Consider the following 21,649-nt stretch of genomic DNA (forward strand, 5'->3'; position numbering starts at 1 on the left):
ACTCTCGTGCCGGGCCTACGAAGCCCCACACCGAGCAGACCATCCTGATACAGGCCTGGCCCCCCTGCAGTTCAGCAGCTACAGCTGAAGCCCCAGAGGGGGACCAACGAAAGGTGCTGGCTCAAGGTGACATAAAGTGGCAGCCTGTCCCGGCCCCTCCAAGAGCCCCCAACTCCATCTCCACATCTGCTCTAAACCCCAGATTTCTATTTGTTTCCAGTGGATGGGGCTGCCCTTCCCCAAAATGCTGGCTGTGGCTATGCCTCAGGAGTGCTATAGGCAGCCAGAGGCCATGTCCTCGGCGGGCATCAGCCCAGACCCCAGGCCTTTGCTGCCCATCCCAGGACTCACTTGTGCTGGTCTTGCCAAGCGAAGCTCCGCTCCGGCTGATCCCATTCCTGGGCCAGAACAAAACGCAGCTCCTGGTCAGTGGAGAAGGTGGCAAGGGAGCCGTTCACACGCTGGCAGGTCTGTGCAGCGTCCCAGTAGTTCTCCCCACTCAGGTAGACCCTGTAGCAGCTGGCTGTGCCCTCATAGTGGTGCCACCCTGTCGGGCACTTCCCTAGGAAACATGAAGGACAGAAGGGGAGTTGTCCCCCAAGTTAGGATCCTCGCTCACAAAATGCAAGTATACATGCTGCATCTGAGCATAGCTCATAAATCACCCTAGACAAATGGGGAAACTGAGGCTCAAAAGGAAAGCTCTGCCTCTAAAACCACGTACTTTGTGAAATGCTCAAGCTTCTCTCAGATACAGATGGAAACAAAGGCCAAGTATATTCATGGATTCCTCCCATGTCTATAACATCTTTAATTTACTTCGCAGTAAAGCCTGGCTGCTGAATTCATTTCGGTAAAGTGGATTTCGTTCTCTGATTAAGTCTGGTTGACAAGACAGCAGAACTCCCCACGCCAGCTAACGGCAAGGTCTGCCGGGAGTGAGCAGGAGCGTCCTTGCCCGAACTGCCTTCACTACCCCAAGCCCAGTCCTCCACCCTCTTTTTCTGCTCACGTGGGTGCTGGCCAGTGCTCCTCTAAAACAGCAGCTCAGGAGATCAGAGCTGGAAGGGCCACTGGAACCAAGCCCCACCTCCCACAGATGAGAAAATGAAGCCCAGGTGCTTCCATGGTGGGCAAAAGCTGATTAGCCATTGCAGCCAGAGTCTCCCCAAGACAGGTTGGGCCAGACGTCTTCTCTCCAGGTGAACCCACCCTCGGGGCGGGAGGCCCCCGTACTGTATGGCTGGCCTTGGCTTAAAAGCAGCCACCTGTTCTACAGGATCTATCAAATGCTGGGGCCCCTGCCTCCTAAGAGCACACTGATGAAGAATAATGATTTAAAAGGCTTAAAGACTGATGCTTGAGTTTTTAATAACCTAGAGCATGTGTGTATAACTTATTAACAAAGACAGAGGTTCCGGGAGAGGAAACGGCAGCTCTGGCCCCCACGCTAAAGAGGCATGCCACAGCACTGCTGCAGTATCGACGGAGGGACGCGCCACATGCTCACCGGGGAGGGCCTGCTGACGCCCCGGAGCACGAGGAAGGCTCTTCACTGTAGACCACGGGTAGCCCTCAGAGAGTACGAAGCAGAAGGGAAGGTGCACGGCATGCACAGCACACACCTGCTGAGTGTGTCACGTGGGTGTGAGGGGCAGGGAACCACCAGGTGGGCTTTACTGCATGATTCCTAAGCCCCACACACGATGCATTCAACCTGCCACACCCCCTCTACAGGTGGGTTCTGTCCCACCTCCACGTTAGAGGTGGGGACACTGAGGTGTGCTGAGGCCAAGCATCCCAGCTGGCGAGTGACAGGGTGGGCTTCCATCCTGGGCTCCTCACCCACCATCTCAGGATGGGTCCCAAGGAAACCCTCTGGGGATGGAAGCTGGGGGCAATGGAAGAAGGGAACATTACTTTTTATCGGCTCATCTTTTTTTATCTTTTGAAGTTTGTGGAATTACTACCTAGGTAGAAGTATTACCTGTTCAAAAGAAAAGAGATGAGCAATGAAAAGAGCATGGGACCGAGAGTTGGGACTCCACAGGACCGAGTCCTGGAGCCACCCCTGTTGGCTGCGTGACCTTGGGCAGGCTGACCTCCCAGAGCCTCAGTTTCCTTACTTGTCAAGCCAGCACAGCACCCATTTGACTGCAAGAAGCCCTAGAGTTCACAGCTATTAGGTGTCGAAGCCAAACATGGCATTGGGGCTCAGAGGATGACTGACCGTCCCCTCCCGGCAAGCTCAGTGCCCATCAGACGGAGACCCAGGCTCCACGCAGGGTTGCCGCTTGGAGGAGCACAGGGTGTGAGGGGACCTCTGAGGTGCTCCCCAGCGCTGAGCACCCAGCGGGGAGTACTAACACAGCATCTGGCTCCTAGGCCCAGCAGCAGATGCATCACATGTCAGTTCCTCCTGTCCCGGCAGGTGGCTGCTCGTCACACCTATGTATATCATCAGGCCTAGGGTCTTTCAGGAGGGGGTTCAGCTGTGGCCTTCTGCCTTTCAACCTTCTTTAATCTTGTTATGCTTCTTTAAAATCTTAATGTCACAGGGAAATCATTAAGTAACTAGTCACTAAAAGAAAATTTTTTAAACAGAGGTAGAACCTTCTCACCCCATCAGCTGAACCTAACCTCTCAAAGCCTGTCTCCATCTACAGAAGAGCCGGTGCAGTCCAGTCTGAAAGGAGCCACCTAGTGAAAACAAGCAGCCTGGTTCCAGAGCCTGGGTTTATGTCACGGCCTCACTACTCAGGCTGGGTGACCTTGGGTAGGTCACTGTGCAGCCTCACTCATCAAGGGAGGCTGACACCCTGGCTGCCCTAAAGGGCTGTTTTAAGAGACACACCCCTCCCACAGCCGAGTGGCACCGGGAGAGCCAGGGACCGCAGGGGGCCTCGAGGCACAGGGCCCGAGAGGGCAGGTCTGCAACTTACTGCTGAAGCGGACGGGCTGCGCCACATTCACCGCATGCAAGTGCGTGGGCTCGCCGCCTCGGGCCCGCCCCTGTCGCGGATCCACAGCCTCCTTGCCATGGTAAGGACGCGACTCTCCGGTCACCTCTGAAAGCAAAGAGAGAAGCGGGCTGTGAGCACGGCTGATGATGCGGCCGGGCGCGGGCAGCTCTCTGGGGCCAGCGTGATGTCAAAGCGTAGCACGGTCAGGCCACTCGGGCCGGGAGGAGCAGGTGCGGGGCCGCAAGTATGCCGCTCAGTCAGGTTTTCTTTAAAACCCTATCAAATGTTGCTGTTCCAGTGAAACGAGTCACATGTGCTTCTACTGAAATGCCTTGGCAGTCGTGCTTTTTTCCTTATTATTATGAAATGAAGTCTCTCCTTCATTTCATTTTCTAACGAGCTTCTGCTGGCACAGCAAAGGGTCAGCCACTCCTGCTGAAAAGCTCTCAGCAGCTCTAGCCCCAAGGAGTTCTTTCCAGAGCCCAGGCTGCCCTCCCCCCTCACCTCCACACTGCCTGGGAGCATCCCGTGTTGAGTGAGCCCTTCCTCTGCCTGGCACTGGGCCTGAGTCACCGTCTGTCCACCTGCCTGCCAGCCCTTCTCACCACCTTAAGGCCTGGGCCTCAGGATACTCCTGCCTGGCTCCCGGGCGCCGGGACAGGCCCTGGTGTGCAGCAGGCCTCGATGCGTGGTTGGGAGTGTGAACAGGAAGCTGAAGCTGAGGAAGAAGTCTAGTTTTTTGTACCACGGCCCAAAAGTAATTCACAGGTTCCTCCCTCCACAGTCTATCTTTGGAGTTCTCCACGACCCTGTGAGAGGAGAACCACTCTCTTCCCTCTCACAGATGAGCGGCGACTCAGAGAAGTGAGGTGATTTACCCAAGGCACACAGTATGAGAGGGTCAGAGGCAATGTCCCTCCCAGGCCACCCACGTCTCCACTCTGCCTGCACAGGGGACAGCTTGGTGCATGGTGAAGGACACCTGGTACAAGGTCAGGACAGACGGTGACAAACTTGGTCTGCACGGCTGCACAGAATGACAGACACCACGAGCAAGCCGGCTCTGCCTCCAGATGGCTGTACCATGACAGTTCTCGGCAACCTCAGGCCTTCGTGGCACGGCAAAGGGGGATGGGACAGGAGCATGGGGTTGGGGTATGGCGAGGTGGCCTCCCCAAAACCCATCTTCTCTGACTTCATGGCTGGCCATCAGCCCCACCTGACAAGCTTCTCTAGCCATCTGGTTCTACTGTGTGGTGTCACAGACTCTGATATTGTTTTTATTTAATGAATAATCTATTTTTTTCATTAAAAATAAATATTCAATGTGAAATATTTGAGAAATGCAGACGTTCAAAAAGACAAAACATATAAACCATAACTGTCTCTTTTCTTCTACACAAATTCTTAAAAATATTGGGATCACATTAAACACGCTATTTGTTTTGCAAGCTTAACAGCTTTCCATATTCTTAAATGGGCTTAAAAGGATCACTTTTAACGGCTGCACGGTGTTCTATGAGTGGATTTCTTTAATTACCACAATCCCCTTGGGTCAAAGTTTAGGCTGCATTTCTTCACCACTCTACGAAGAGCTACAGTGAACAACCTGTACAGAAATCTGTCCCCCTCATTATTTCCTTCTGAGACCCCAAGCAGTCACAAGCCCTAGCAGCTTTGCTTCTTCTCCCACTTAAATATTCAGTATGAATGTTTCCATAGCTCCTTCTCACGTGTGTGAGGAGGATAGGTGCCATTAGATTGCAAAGCACTCTCATATAAAATGTGCCACCAGTGTCTGAGATATGCTTAACACAAGGCAAAGACCTCAAAGGAGAAGTACCTTCAGGGTCTTTGGTGCGACCTCACGGAGAACACAGTGACCTCATCGCTGCCCATGCGGGATGGGTGGCCTGTGGCTGCAGCTGCTCTCTTCAAACACCCAGCCCTGGGGGTCAGGGTGACATCAGCTAAGACAGGGGTGCCCCATCCACACATCCCGAGCGCCCAGTGCTCGTGGAGGAGACTGGCGGCTCTGGCACAGGGGCGGTGCTACAAAGCAACCCCCAGGCACCCCCGCAGGCAGCTGGCAGAGGAGTGGGAAGATCGACACTGGGTTCGGAGCGATGGTAGACCGAGAGAACAGAAGGCTTCCAGGCAGAGGGCACAGTTTGGGCAAAGGCCAAAGATGGGCACATCTGGAACAGGCCTGAGGACAAGCTAGGGGGTGGCTAGAGCACATTTTACTACACCTACATTTCACATCTCCCTCTATCTGCCCAAACGAGCAAGACCTGCAATTCCACTGTGTCTTGGCCTCTTCCCAGACCAAGCATTAGCACCTGGGATGTGACAGGCCGAACTACTCACAGAAAGACAGATGAATCTAGGGCGGGTGGTGGGAGGGGATGGAAAGGTAAGAGACTTCTGTGGGGTTACACGGGCACTGAACACCAGGTGGCCTGGATGCTGTTTGTTGGAGCCAAGCCGTCTGCAGCTCAGGGAGGGAGTAGGTGAAACAGTTAAGGAAAGAAGCCAGAAAGCCAAGGGGTGATGTAGGAAGCTACTTTGTGCTGAGCAGGCTTCTCTGTGATTCAGGTGGCCCTCTTCCGTCATTTCTCTTTGCACCCATATGCCCACATCCATCCCCTCCTCACTCACTTGTTCAATACCGTCACAAGGCGCCACAGAAAGCCACCAGCAGACAGGCCTTTGCCAGCAGAAGGGAAAGGGCTTGGCTGAGGGGATGGTACTGATGAGAGAAACAAATTCCCAAGTGTCCTGGGGGAGAGCATAGGGGCTGGGAGAAGCAGAAGGTGGGGGCAGCTGGGGAGGAGGCAGAACTCAGGATTAGCACCTTTACAGACCTCTTAGGACCACCACTGACAATCAGGAATTTCCTCCGAGACCCAAGAACTAGAAATCATCAGCAGAAACTTAACAGGAAAATCTCCAAACAGCTGGAAACTAAACAACACATTTCGAAAAAATCCATGGATCAAAGGGGAATAATAAAAATACTTTGAACTGAATAAAAATGAAAAGACATGTCAGAATTTGTGTCATCCAGCTAAAGTTGTGCTGAGAGGGAAATGCGTTGCACTAAAAGCCTGTATTCAAGAAAAAACAAATCTCACATCAGTAATCTAAACTCTTACCTCAAGAACCTGGAAAAAGAAAAAGACAATGAAATAAACCCAAAGTAAGCAGAAGAAAAAAAATAATAAATATAAGAATTGAAATGAATGAAGTTAAAAGCAGAAAAATAGAGAAAATCAACGAAACAAAGAACTGGTTCCTTCACAAGATCAGTAAAACTGACAGACCTCTAGCAAGACGGACAAAGAAAGAGAAGACACGATTTAAAATATCAAGAACGAAACAGGATGTTACTGCCAACCCTGCAGATGTCGAAAAGGTAATAAGGGAATGCTCTGAACGACTCTACACATGTGCATTTCACAACTGAGATGAAATGGGTCAGTTTTCCTCAAATAACACAGCCTACCGCAACTCACTCAAACTAAACAGGAAATTTGAATAGCCCTGTATCTGCTAAGAAAACTGAACTTCCCCAAAAGAAATGTCCAGGCCTAGATAGTTACACTGGAGAGTTCTACCAAACATTTAAAGAAAAGTTAACACCAATTCTGCATGACTTTTCCCCAGAAAATGCGGAATAAAAAATGCTTAGGAATAAATCTAACAAAACATTTACAGGATTTATATGACAAAAATTATAAGATGCTGATGAAAGATATAAAAATATGTAAATAAATGGAGAGACATACCATATTTATGGATTGGAAGATTCAAATAAGATCTCGATTCTTCCTAAATTGACATACAGTATTTAACTCAATTCCGATCAAAATCCCAGCAAGAGTTTTTGTGTAGATGAGATTAGTCTGAAATTTCTATGGAAAAGCACAGGATGCAGAATACCTTAAACAGCATTGAAAAAGGCTATCTTCAGGAAAAAGAAAAATCTTGAAAAAAAAATCTTTAGGAACTAGGGCTAGGCAGTGAGTACTTAGACTTGACTCCCAAAGCATGAGCCATAAAAATTAATGAATTGGACCTCATCAAAATGACAAACTTTTTTCCCCCTGAGGAAGATTTGCCCTGAGCTAACATCTGTGCCAATCTTCCTCTATTTTGTATGTGGGGTGCCACCAAAGCGTGGCTGCCAACGAGTGGTATAGGTCTGTGCCTGGGAATGGAACCCCAGGTCAAGGAAGCAGAGGAAGCTGGCCCCTCTTACCCTCTCCTTTCATAAGATCACATCTTCCTAAGAAAAAGTAGAGCAACTTTTATGAATCTGTCCATCTGGAAATTTCTTTGTTCTATCCTCATGTATGACTGGTTTCTCTGGGTATAAAAATCTGAAATTAATAACATTTTGAGGCTTCTAGTTAAAGATATCAGATTGAACAAACATATTCATTCACCTCTAGCCTCTCCTGAAACCCATTAAAACAAGAGTAATGGGATTTTTAATAAGGCATAGTCACAAGGACAAACAGAACAGGAAAGAGAACAACAAAGTTCTAAGAACTGGAAAACAGAAGGACAAGTGATAATTAACTTAGATGAGGTAACCACGCTTTGTAATTTGCCTGGGGACAATCCTGGTTTATGCCTGTTTGCGCCAGTACCCTATCCAGTTAAAAGCACTGGTCATTCTCAAAGTTGCCTTATTCTAGAAGTAAAGAACTCTAAATTTATTTGAGCCCAGAAAGCTAAATCCTAGGCCGACAGCTGGAACGGTTGAACTCTGAAAAAGAAATTTGGCAATATTTAGCAAAACTATATATGCATTGACCCTCTGACCCAGCAATTTGACATTTAAGAATTTACACTAAAGACACATCTCAAAACAAACAAACCACATATGCACAAGGTTATTTATTGTTGCATTATTCTTCACAGCAAACTAATACGAACCTAAAGGTCTATACACAGGAGACTGGTTACGGTGCGTCCCTGAGACAGAGTACAACATAGCTGCAAAAAAGAAGAGAAAATGATCTTTACGAATTAACAGAGTGATGTCAAGGATATTTCATTGAATTAAAAAAGAAAAAATCATAGTACAAAGAGTATACACAGTAAGATATGTTTTTACATAATAAGAGGGTGAAGAAAAAGAAGAGGAAGTAAAATATACATATATTTGCTTATTTTTGTAATAAAAAAACAAAAGCAACAGCAAAAAATCAGGAAAGATAAGTCAGAAACTAATCCAATTAGTTACCTAAAGGATGTGGGTGGGAATGGGACAAAGGGATACGCAGGAAACAGAACTTCTAAGTATGTGTTTTTAGGTAGTTACGACTTTTGAATCTTACGTTTTACATATTCCAAAAATAAATCAGTTACACAACTTTGGGAATATACTAAAAGCCATGAAATTGTATACTTTGAAGGCATAAATTTTATGGCACATGATTTACATCTTAATAAAAAACTTACAAATAAATTAAATCAAGATGAGGTGGCAAAGTCCTAAAACTGAATACAAACAGAGCCCAATGTTAACCACACAGAAGGAATGCGTCCCAGTGACTTCTGATTAGAGAACTGACTGTACCCTCAGTGCGAAGCAGTTTAACAACATAAAGAGCTGCACAGAAGGCCGAGAAGTGACTGCGTAGGTCTGTTCCTGGTAGCAGTGCAGGAGCAGTAATCCCAAACTCCTGTGTGTGTATATTAGGATTGGCCCAATGAGCACACACGGAGGACGCTGGGAACCAGAGTTCTTACCACGGGAAAGGGAGATACAAATATGAGACGGGAGGAGGAGGAGAGAACTCTAGTGCAGGTTAGAATTGGACGTATCAATAAATATAAACTTCTGAGTTTAAAGAAAGCTTTCCTAGCACTATCTACTGAAGAGGCTAGAAGCAATGATGCCCAAATAACTGCGAGCACAGCTAACACTCAGATCTTAGTTTCCAAATACCATTCCTCAGTGAAAGGAACAGGGCTCCTTATAGAGAAATGACTGATTCGAGGTCTGGGGCAGGAAAGGTACAAGACGAGCCTGGAACATCTTGTTGTGTCAGAAAATAAGAAAGAGGAAATCTCTTTATATCATTTATAAGCGTAGTACATATGGCAGAACTACAACATCACCATTTTTTAATCGCCACTGTTATAACTGATTCAGATAAGCATCAACATAAGCCAAAACAACTAGGTGTAAGGTTGGAGAACAGCTAGAATACTTCTCCACAGATTATTCATTCGTTACTTATTCACAGATTAATTTTCATTACAAAATGGGAAAAAAGTTGACAATAGTGAAATTTGGCAGACATTACCTTAACCAAGTGATCAAACTTAACATTGCCAATAACGGGACAAACTGACCTCACGCACCCCCTGACTTGACACTTCATGACCTGCTAAAAAAAACCTTAAAATCTCACCTGAATCTAATAATGAGGCAACAGACCAGTCCAAATGGAGGAACATTCCAGAAAACAACTAGCCTGGACTAACATCAATAACTTTTTAAAAGGCCGGGAATACTTCTCGATTAAAGAACAAAGCAAGATGGCAAGAAAATACAACATGTAGCCTTTGAATAAACCCTGGATTTAAAGAAAAAAAAAAACCCTGTAACACATTTTTTGGGACAATTGAAAAAAACTTCAATATAATAAGCTAATAGTATTGCAGTAAGTTTCTTGCATGTGAAAACTGTATTATGGTTATGTAATGGATTGTTCTTGTTCTTAGAAGACAGATGCTGAAATGTTTAGGGGTAAAATGTCATATCTGTAACACACTCTCAAAGAGTTCAGAAAAAACACAGGTAGAGAAAATGATCTTGGCAAAAAGCTACTGGTTGGTGAACACAGGTAAAGGCTGCATGAGTGTTCATTGTACTGTTCCCCAGCCTTTTCTGCAGATCTAAGGCGGCCCGGTTCCTAGGTTCAGTTCCAGGATGTGGCCCTACACCACTCGTCAGCCATGCTGTGGGCATCCCACATACAAAATAGAGGAAGACTGGCAGAGATGTTAGCTCAGGGCCAATCTTCCTCACCCAAAATAAAAAAAGTCAGAGGAGAAGGGAGTTGACACATGCAGATGCTGTGCCCGGCACTTGGTGTGCTCAGGCACCTCTGCCCTTCCTCACCCTAGCAGAATATGGGTGAGTTACTGAAAAGAAAGTAAAACAGGTGGTCGCTGGGTTGAGGGACACCAGTTCAGCTGAAACTCAGGGTCAGTACTTGGGGAGGGGAGGGCAGACTCTAGCCCCTGCTCCTCCACTAAGCTCCCAGAGCCCAAGCCTCCAGGCAGACTAGAACATTCCTCTATGGAGAAATCTGGCCAGCCCAAGAAAAAGGTCCAAAAGGGCAGGAGACCCCTGATGAAACAGTCCAGCTCACTCAACTTCCAGAGAGGTCCACACACACAGAGCTTCGAGTCCTCTGCCACACACAGCAGACAGGCGAGGACCACCGACCTGAGGAGAGCCTTCAAATGAAAAACAGAGACCCAAACCCCAGAGGACAACAAGTACGGAGAGAGGACCAGGTGAAAAAACAGGCCATCAACATCCTCCAAGTGAGCGACTATACTCGACCCATGAAATAAGAACACTAATCTTAGAACTATTAAGAAGGACCACACAGACAACACTAAACCTCCCCCACCCACCCGCCCAAGGAAAAGCTGTCTTGGAAATGCAAACATGACGGCAAAACTGAAAACTCCTTGAAAGATGTGGTACAAGTAGAAATTCCCTAAAAGTAAAATAAAAAGACAAAGAGATGGAAACCTGGAGAGACTGAAAAGATTGAAGATCAGTCCAAGAGCAATTTCCAGTAACCGGGGTTCTAGAAATAGAGACTAGAAAAACAAGAGAAAAAAAACCCAGTGGTTTCTTTCCCTAAACTGAAATGCATGAGTTTCTAAAATGAAAAGATCTGCTAAGTGGCCAGTACTATGTACCAAAAGATACACAAAATTTCCAGGAAGAAAAGAACAGGTTACATTCAAAGAACCAGAAATTATTACAACCTCACCAGCGGTGAAAGTGTGTAAAAATGGAGTAAGATCTTCAAAATTATAGGGGAAAATGATTTCTGGCTTATAATTCTAAATCCAGCCAAATCTATCATGTGTGAGGGTAAAATAAAGGCATTTTCAGACATGCAAATGAGGAATCAAAAACTTCCATCTCCCGTGTTCCTTTTCTGCATAAGTTATTGAAGGGGGCACTCCACCTAAATAAGGGAATAAACCAAACCAGGACACTAGAAAACAGAGGATTTAACACGGGAGAGAGACGAGGGAGAAAACTACCGATTCACCCCCACTGATGGCAAAGGGAGCCCAGAGACGACAGCCTGGGAAGGTGGCAGCAGGCCCTGCCAGCACTGAGCAAGACAGATGGGCACACTCAGGGGCTTTGGGAGAGAAGATTCCAAAATGACTCCGGCAGAAAGCACAATCCATCTACAATGAGTAGAAATCAGGAAAGAGGTCCTGCGAAGTTTTTTTTTTTAAACGTAAATCTACGGCCACTTTAGAAAATAATCTGGCAACTTCTTAAAAATGCAAACATAAATTTACAATATGACCCAGAAATCTCATTCCTATGTATTTGCCCAAGAGAAATGAAAATGTATGTTCCCTCAAAACTTGTACACGAATGTTCACAGCAGCCTTACTCACAAAGTGGAAGCAACTCAAATCCTCATCCAATAACGAACATGGTATTATCTATGCAATGGAATATTTGGTGAGGAGAAGGAACAAACTACTGACACGCTCCAACGTGGATGAATCTCAAACACACTATGCTAAGTGCAGGAAGCCCAGCACAAAAGACTGCACAGTGTACGATTCCATTTCTACGAAACGCACAGAGGCGGCAAATCCAGAGACAGAACGTCGATTAGCGCTTGCCGAGGGCTGAGGCTTGAGAGGAAACGGAGAGTGCCTGCTAATGGGAACCGGGTTTTACTTTAGGGTGACAAAAATGTTCTAAAATTGACTGTGCTGATGGTTGCACAACTCTATGAATTTTAAATGGGTGAATTGTATGGTATGTGAATTGTATCTCAATGAGGTTGCTGTCAAAACAAACAAAAGGATGATGATGACAATGTTGAACTCTGGGGTAAAAATAAAAGGTTGTGGCCACAAAAAGGAAACGGAATCATCCCCCATGGCCCAGCTAGGATTGGACTGACCATGAGAGAAGGAACGCTGGGAGTGAAGAGATGAAGGAGGAAGAGTCAGCCATCTTGTCTAGGGAAAATCCACAGAGAATGCCTAAAACCAGGGAATTTAGAGACACACAGAGAAACCCCAAAGGAAACAGGTAAAGTAATCTCAAGTCCTCGCTTCTGAGAAGTGGGGAACTGGAGGGGCCCCTTGGGGTTGCTATGTTTTTTTAATAAAAAGCCTTACAGAACTATTTGAATATTCAAATTGTGTAAATAACTGGAGTAGAGCTAAACCTAAAATTTTGATTTAGATAATTAAAATCTGCTCTTCTTCAGCTACAGGCGGCCCTGCCCCACCGTCTCCTCTCGCCAGGGCTGCTCCTGAGCCATCTAGCGTCATTCTGATCCCTAATCCTTTTTGGGACGTGTGCCCTTCCTCCCTGGAGGTGGTGGTGTGGACATGCTGCAATTACACAAGGAGCTATCTTGTCTAGGTCTTCTAAAAATTCTCGTACCCTTCTAACACTAAGCTATATGGCTTCTCTGCTAATTCCCTCCCCTCTTAGTTTTCTCCTGTTTTCTTCAAAAGAATTCTTATTAATCAGATACTGGATTCTCTGGACTAATTTTTTAATTTATAAGAGCTCAGCTGTTCCTTTTCATTGCATTCTGTTCACGTTTAGAAAAGACTGTGTGTGTGTGTATACATATATTTTTTTCATTGTGGTAAAACATAACATTCTAACTATTTTTAAGTGCATAGTTCAAAAACACTGCTTTCAATTCTTCTGAGTATATATATATACCCGGAAGTGGATTTGCTGGATCATATGCTAATTCTATTTTTAATTTTTTGAGGAACCACCATACTGTTTTCCACAGTGGTTACACCATTTCCTATTTTCACCATCTGTGCACAAGGGTGCCAATCTTTCCACATCCTTGCCAACACTTGTTATTTTGTTTTGTTTTTACAGTAGCCATCCTAACGGGTGGGAGGCAGTATCTCACTGGGGTTTTGATTTGCGTTTCACTAATGATTAGCAACACTGAGCATCTTTTCATGTGCTTGTTCGCCATTTGTATATCTTCTTTGGAGAAATACAAGTCCTTTGCGCATTTTTTAATTGGATTATTTTTCTTGTTATTGTTGAGTTGTAAGAGTTCTTTATATATTCTGAAAATTAACTCATCAAATGATTTGCAAATATATTTGCAAATTTTTGCAAATATATGCTGTCTTTTCACTCAGTTGAATGCTTCCTTTAAATGCACAGAAGTTTTTAATTTTGATGTAGCACAATTTACCTATTTTTTCTTTTGTTGTCGTGTTTTGGGTGTCATGTGTAGGAGATCACTGCCAAATCTAATATCACGAAGCTTTTCTCCTATGTTTTCTTCTAAGACTTTCATGGTTTTAGGTCTTAGACATTTAGGTCTTTCTTTGGTCCACTTTGAATCAATTTTTGTATATTGGTAAGTAAAGGTTCAATTTTATTCTTTTGCATGTAGATGTCTAGTTTCCCCAACACCATTTGTTGAGAAGACTGCCCTTCCCTACCACATTGAATTGTCTTGATATCATTTTAGAAAATAATTTGACCACGCACGTGAAGGTTTATCACAGGGCTCTCTCATCTCTAATCTAATCTACTGGCCTATATATCTGTCTTCATGCCAGTACCAAACAATTTTGATTATTGTAGCTTTGTAGTAAGTTTTGAAATCAGGAAGTGTGAGATTTTCAACTCTGTTCTTTTTCAAGAACGTTTTGGCTATTTGGGGTCCCTTGAGATTTCATATGAATTTTAGGATGGAGTTTTCTATTTTGGCAAAAAACATTGTGGGCATTTTGACAGGGATTGCACTGAATCTGTAGATTGCTTGGGTACCACTGACAGCTTCCCAAATCTTCCAGTCCACGAACACGGGATGTCTTTCTATTTATTTGTATCTTCTTTACTTTCTTTCAGCAATGTTTCGTAGTTTTCAGTGTACTAGTCTTTGACTTCCCTGGTTAAGTTTATTCCTAAGTACTTTATTCTTTTTAATGATATTGTAAATAGAATTGTTTCCTTAATTTCCTTTTTGGGTTGCTTGTTGTTAGTGTATAGAAACACAACTGACTTTTGTGTCCTGCAACTTTGCTGATTTCTTTTATTAGTTCTAACAGTTTATTTGTGCTATCTTTAGATATCTCCCATATAAAACCATGTGACCTGCAAATAGGAATTTTACTCCTTCCTTTCCAATTTTGGTGCCTTTATTTTCTTGTCTAATTGCTCTGGCTAGAACTTCCAACACTACGCTGAATAGAAGTGGTGAAATTCTAGTCTTTTTCCTGACTTAGAGGAAAAGCTCTTAGTCTTTTCACCATTAAGTATGATCTCAGCTGTGGGTTTTTCAAAGATGGACTTTTTAATGTTTACGTAGGTTTAATTTCTAGCTTGTTGAGTATTTTTATCATGAAAAATGTTTAATTTTGCCAAGCACTCTTTCTGCATCAAGAAGATGATATGGTTTTTCCCCTACATTCTGTTAGTGGGGTGTATTACATTGATTTTAGTTGTTTGAGCCACCCTTGCATTCCAAGAATAAATCCATTTGGTCACGGTGGATAATCCTTTTAATGTGCTGTTGAATTCTGTTTGCTAGTACTTTGTTCAGGATTTTTGCATCCATGTTCATGGGATAATAGTCTGTAATTTTGTTTTGGGAGGTTGTGTGTTTCTAGAAATTTGTCCATTTCATCTAGGTTATCCAATTTGTTGGCATACAATTCTTCAGAGTACACTCTCATAATCCTATTTACATAAAACTGGTAGTAACGTCCCAACTTTCATTTCTTATTTTAGCTATTTGAGTGTTCTCTCTTTGGTCAATCTAAAGAATTGGCAGTTCTGTTGCTCTTGTTTTGCTGATTTTTTTTATTGTTTTTCTATTCTCTATTTAACTTACTTCTGTTCTAATCTTTATTATCTTCTTCCTTCTGCTACCTTTGGGTTTAATTTGTTCCTCTTTTTCTAGTTCCTTAAGGTGTAAAGTTAGATTGCTGATTTAAGGTATTTTTTCTTTCTCTTTTGAACATAAGCATTTACAGCTATACAGTTCCCCTTTGCACTGTTTTCATTGCATCTCATTACTTTTGGTATGCTGTGTTTTAGTTTTCATTTGTTTCAGGATATTTTCTAATTTCCTTTGTGATTTCTTCTTGACACTGTTTATGCTGTTCAATTTCTATGCACTTGTGAATTTTCCAGTTTTCCTTCTGTTAATTTCTCATTTCATTCCATTGTGATTGAAAATATATGTTGTAAAATGATTTCAATCTTTTACATTTATTAAGATTTGTTTTTTGGCCTAATTTATGGTCTATCCTGGAGAATGTTCTACATGCATTTGAGAAAAAAATGTGTATTTTGCTGCTGTTGGATGATCCTGTAAGTCCCCAAGGCTCTATCCGACTTTCTTTGTTCATTTTATTCCAAAGGATTCAGTAATTTCAAATGTTCTGTTCTCAAGTTCACTTAGTTGTTCTTTTGCCTGTTGGAGCCTATTATTGAACCCCTCTAGTGAATTTTTCAATTCAGTTATAATATTTCTGTCTGGTTCCTCTGTATAATTTCGTTCTCTTTGTTGGTATTCTCATTTTGTTCTCATATTATCTTCCTGATTTCCATAGTTGTGTTTTCCTTTAGCTCTTTCAGCACATTTTAGATGGCAGTTTTAAAGCCTTTGTCTAGTATGTCTGGCGTCTGTGCTTCTTCAGGGATAGTTTCTGTCAATTTTAATCCTTTAAACGGTCCACCTTTTCCTCTTTCTTTGTATGCCTTGTGACTGTATTGCTGTTGTTGAAAGTCAGGCATCTGAAGAAACAGCCACCTCTCCCAGTCTGTGCAGACTGGCTCTGCCTTGGGGAAGACCTTCACTAATTATCAGCGTTTGCTCTGAGCCTTGGGACCAGCCTGGGGTGAACGCTTAAGGTCTTTTCTGCACATGCATCTTGCCTGGGTCTGTGTGTGAACTTCTTTTGATTCCTAAGTATACACGGCTGCTTTTAAATGTCTTAACTTCCCAGAAGAGTATCACCCAGCTTCTCAGGGTCTCAGATGTCCTACTGGATTCCTCCATCCACAGTCCCTGCCCAACATATCTGCAGCTCTGTAGTCCCCCTGCAACTTTCCTGAGCATCATTTTCCACTTCCCATAGCTTTTCACAGCCTCAGATCCGAGCCATGCTGGTTTTTTTTTCCTGTCTGAGCTCCAAGTCAGTCTATACAGACATTAGTCCCTCAGGCAGCCCCCAGACAGGTTAGAATGTTGCAAATAGGCTCTGCCCTGCTCGTCCTGTTGGAGGAGGCAGGGAATTCGGAACTGGGCTGTTGCTTCCTTCAGACCCTGTGTGTCAGGCAGGGAGGGGGTGAGGCATGGCAAGTAAAAATGCCACAAAACTTCTTACCATTTGAATGTGGCTTTTTCTTGACGGGGCGTTCCTGTAGACCTCTGACTGTTTTCCAGAGCTTCTATAAAGTTATTTTAGCCTGTCTTGAGTTGCCTTTTTTTTTTTTTTTTTGGTGAGAAAGATTGTCCCTGAGCTAACATCTGTTGCTAATCTTCCTCTATTTTGTATGTGGGATGCCACCACAGCATGGCTTAATGAGTAGTGTGTAGATCCACACCCAGGATCCAAACCCACGAACCCTGGGCCACTGAAGCGGTGAACTTAACCACTATACCACCAGGCCACCCCTTCGACTTGCTTTTTGTTTTGCCCTTCTATTTTTTAACAGAGTATAGAAGGTAAGTCTCCACCTCAAATCTTTTTTTTTAAGGTATGCTTTTTTTTTTGGTGAAGAAGATTGGCCCTGAGCTAACATCTGTTGCCAATCTTCCTCTTTTTTTCTCCCCAAAACCCCAGCACATAGTGGTATATCGTAGTTGTAAGTCATTCTAGTTCTTCTATGTGGGATGCCACCACAGCATGGCTTGACAAGCAGTGTATAGGTCCGCACCCAGGATCCAAACCAGTGAACCCTGGGTTGCCAAAGCAGAACATGTAAACTTAACCACTTGGCCACAGGGCTGGCCCCTCAAGTTGCTTTTTTATCTGTGAGGGAATGATGGTTTGGAGTTTCCTAGACTGCCATTTTGCTGACGTCAGAATAGATTTTTAAAGTTTTCTTTTACTCCCCAAGTTAATAAAAGAATAACTTATAACATATACTAAGGGATTATTGTGTGCCATGTTCTGTTCTAAGCACTTTATGTGTGTCATGATATTTAAGCCTCGCAACGATCCCAAGAGAGAGGTTCTACTATTCCCTGACCTTATAGATGAAAACAGTGAAGTTAAAAAGCATCCTGCCCACAGCCAGTAACTGGTGGAGGCGGGGTACCAGTCCCAGCAGCTTGGTTCCGAGCCCCCACGTTTAATGACTGTTTTACACACAGTGGAGTTGGCCACCTCAGGCCCCTTTGTTCTGGCCCTTTGAGTCTAGGATGCTTTGCCCAGAGTCTGGTGAGCATCATGGATGTTTTCTTTCAGAGTTGAGAGAGCACTGCTGTCTTTCATGTTTAAGAGGAAGGTGATCCAGCTACCAGAGGCTCTGTGAGCACCAGCGGGCTGGGGCTGGTAAAGGCCAGGTGAGCCTCAAGGGGCCCACAGTAGGAGAGCTGGCCTTTTAGTTGGGAATGCTCCCTTATGTTGATCTCTCTTTTACCTCTTCCACGAAGTGCCGGTTTCTCCAGGAAAGATTCCTCCAATCGCCTGCCTGGGGAAACAGACCTGGCCATTGGCATTCGGGGAGCAGGGCAGGTGATAAGGCTAAGGGTCTCACCTGGCCCCATAGAGAATTTCTCTTAATTCCTCTGTTTTCAACCCCCATAGCTCCCCTCCACCGGGCCTGGTGTCTCCTATTTTGTCAATTTCAAGTGAACTGCAGTCTAATAGAAATACAATGCACGCTGCATTTCAACAAGAGATGAAATTAATTTTAATAATTTAACCCAATATATTGAAAATGTTATTATTTCGACATGTAATCCATATAAAAAAGTATGAGGTGTTTTACCTTTTTTTGGTACTAAATCTTCGATACTTGGTGTGTACTTTACACTTGCAGTAAATCTTAGTTTGAAACAGCCACATTTCAAGTGCTCAGTAGCCATGAGACTCACAACTGCCACACTGGACAGTGTAAGTCTAGAAAAGAAGCCTCGTGTCTGCTGGTGGGAAAGACAGCATCCAGCTGTATACAAGATGAAGAAGGGAGAGGGCGCTGAAAGACAAGCCCGCCAACCTCCTCTGTTCCCACGCGAGATGCCTCCAGCCTCGCTACTGAGAGCCTCCAAGCCGTTCCAGGTGCTGCTTGGCCACATTTCTGGCATTCTCTCTCTCAAGCAGGCATGACTGCAGTTTCTCTGCTATGCTACATCAGCTGTCACTCTCCTTCTACTGGCTTTTCTTTAAAAAGAAAGGCTGTCTAACATCTGAAATATTCCGAAGAATATATGTCACACCTATGTAAGAAGTAAAGCCTCATGCTAAAATACAGTTGTGATCCCACCCTCAGCCTACTAATGAACCCAAGTATCAATAGCCAGAGGGTTGAACCTACATGCTTACTTCTCCCAGGCTCACCCCTCTGTCTCTTCACCAGGGAGCAACTAGGACCCCGAATTTAGTGCATCACTGTTTTGCCTTCTTTCTTTTTGTTTACCACCCAGAGACATACCTGTAAGGAAGATAATGGTCAGTTTGGCTCATCTTTATTGTGCCAAACGTACTTTTTGGCAACTTGCCTTTGTCGCCTACATTCCGTTTTGAAGATTCACACATACTGCTGCAAGCACCTAACATTCACTTGCTGCTGCTGATCCACAATACGCCATCACGCGAACAGACATCTGGGTTGTTTCCAGGAGGCATATTAGTACGAACAGTGCTGCACAAATTTCTCTCGAGTTTCCCCAAATGGAAACCCTGGACCAGAGAATATGAGAATGTTCAGCTTTGCCAGTTAATGTGTTTTCCAAAGTGGGTTTATCAATTTAGCCTTCTCTCCAGCAGCAGAGAAGATTTTCAAGCCATCCACATCCTCCCCAACACTTGGTTTTGTCAGACATCTTCATTTTTGCCAATCTGAGTAACTGTAAAGTGGTATCTCTCTGTAGTCTTAGAATACTAATGAGGTTAGCTATCTTTTTATATGTTTAACCACCCTTGTTAATTTTTCTGTGACAGGCCTGCTTGTCTTTTGTCCATTTGTAGGAGTTCTTTATATGTGCTGGATTATAATCCTTTACAAGATGTATGTGTTGCAACTATCTTCCCACTCTGTGACTTGTCTGTTCACATTCTTTTTTGGTGCCTTTTGATAAAGGGAAGATCTTAATTTTAATCTGGTAAAACTGGTCATTTTTTCAGAGTTAACATTTTTTTATGACTTAAAAAAAACCCTATCAAGGACATAAAAGTATTCTCCTATATTGTCTTCTAGAAGTTTTTCTTTAATTAACATGAAACTGATTTTTCTGTATGTTGTGCATTAGGAATCCAACTTCATTCTTTCCCAACTGTCACAGCGCTATGTATTGAAGAGTCTATCCTTTGCCCAGTAATACTAATCCCACCTCTGCCATATATCAAGTTTCTCAGATCTGTTTCTGGCAGTTCTTCTGTCCCGGTGGCCAATTTGTGTTTCCCTGAGCCAAGTGTAAAGTAAGTCTTGACACTGGTAAGGCAAGTGCTCGCTCCTTACTCTTCTTCAGGGTGCCCTAACAACAATAAGACTTTATTCTTACAAACATTTTAGAACTGACTTGTCACAGTTCCTAAAAAACTCATTGGAGGGGCCCGCCCCGTGGCCGAGTGGTTAAGTTCGCGCCCTCCGCTTCAGCCACCCAGGGTTTCACTGCTTCGGATCCTGGGTGCGGACATGGCACCGCTCATCAAGCCATGCTGAGGTGGTGTCCGACATGCCACAGCTAGAAGGACCCACAACTAAAATAAATATATACAACTATGTACCCAGGGGCTTTGGAGAGAAAAAGGAAAAATAAAATCTTTAAAAAAAAACCTCATTGGAGATGCACTGAACCCACAGACCAATATAATAAGAACAGGCAGCTTTACCATATTGTGTCTTCCTAGCCAGGAATATTCTGTCTCTATTTATTCAAGTCTTCTTTCATGTCTCCTAATAAAGTTGTAAATCTTTCTCCATTAAAAATTTAACACATCTTTTGTTAATTTATATCAAAGATGGTTCAAAGGAACAGAAACCATGCTAGGAATTTCAAACACAAAGGGGTTTAATACAGGGAATCAGGTGCTTTCAAAAACAACTGAAAAGGTGGGCGTGGGCACAGAAGTCAAGTGGGCCACCTCTACCCAGCAATTTCACCTGTACCGTTGCAGTGAGGAGTCAGGAAGCCACTCTCGCCATCGGCAGAGGAGGAAACGGCAGACAACCGGAGACGGCTGGCCAGTGCGGAATGTGAAGGCTGCTGGCCAGTGGGGAATGTGGAGGCTGCTGCAAACACTCTAAGCCCATGCACCCACGCCAACTGCCAGAGGAAGAAGGATTCTAGCTCCTGTCCACCTTCCAGATTTCATGGGAAGGATCTTACGGCGTGATCGATACCCAGAAGCATGTTGGCAGGGGGTGTGAGGTTACAGCAGCTGCCTCCCAGGCCCTGAAGGGCAAGGAATGCACTGATGCCCACACTCTATCGAGCACACCACTCATCTTCTATCTTCCAAAAACATGCAGAAATTACTGATCTACTGTTACATCTCTTCTCACTTCCTTCATCCCTGTGGGTTTATATCTTTTATACTCTTTTTATGTAATTTTAATGGAGCAGTGAAATAATCTTGTGTTGTCACTCCAGAAGTCCTCAAGCCCATGTTCAAAAGCAACCTGACCAAGCATGGCTAGAGCTTCCCACAGGTTTACTTAACCTCTCCCCGTGGGAGAGGTGGTTATCAGCTAACCCCTACCCCTGTCCATACTCCCCTCCCTGCACACAAAGATTTTTCTTCTTTTCTTTTCTTCTGGTAGGGAGGAATGTTAATGAGGACTTGACCTATATCATGATGTTTTTAAAAATTAATTTCTTTTAAAATAAACTAGAAAGAAATATGACAAAATTTCAGTAGTTATTAATTCAGGGAAGAGATACAAGTATATCACTCTTTGTATATTTTGATAACTCAAATTTCTCAGAATCCCAACTTTAAGAATAACCAGAAATTCATCTGCTATCCCATCTGGGTCATGGCATGACGCTCTACTACAGGACAGACACAGTACTGGACGTCACGCGGAAGCCAGGAGTGAGCCAGGAGGTCCAACAGGGCCTCGGCCTTCTCACCCCTCCTCGGACACACTCAGGCCTCGATGAGTCTGCATACACCGTTGTCGCCATCACGCCTCAATGGTCGGGGCCTGCAGGCCTCGATGAGTCTGCATACACCGTTGTCGCCATCACGCC

The 21,649-nt window shown here is 44.2% G+C and overlaps 1 protein-coding gene across 6 annotated transcripts in view; it reads right to left on the bottom strand.

Annotated features, from left to right (window-relative positions):
* The window catches only part of DGCR2 (DiGeorge syndrome critical region gene 2), an 89,281-nt gene that overhangs the window by 36,750 nt on the left and 30,882 nt on the right, over positions 1-21,649 (bottom strand). For 3 of the 6 annotated variants that reach the window (XM_046639046.1, XM_046639044.1, XM_046639050.1), the window contains 3 exons: positions 7,911-7,970; positions 2,943-3,068; positions 352-562 (listed from right to left, as the gene is read on the bottom strand). In XM_046639046.1, coding sequence (XP_046495002.1) covers positions 352-562; positions 2,943-3,068; positions 7,911-7,970 — 397 coding nt within the window. The remainder of the gene's footprint in view (positions 1-351; positions 563-2,942; positions 3,069-7,910; positions 7,971-21,649) is intronic. The other 3 variants (XM_046639047.1, XM_046639045.1, XM_046639049.1) reach the window with 2 other exon arrangements.

This window comes from Equus quagga, chromosome 15 (assembly GCF_021613505.1).
Source record: "Equus quagga isolate Etosha38 chromosome 15, UCLA_HA_Equagga_1.0, whole genome shotgun sequence".
Lineage (NCBI taxonomy): Eukaryota > Metazoa > Chordata > Mammalia > Perissodactyla > Equidae > Equus > Equus quagga.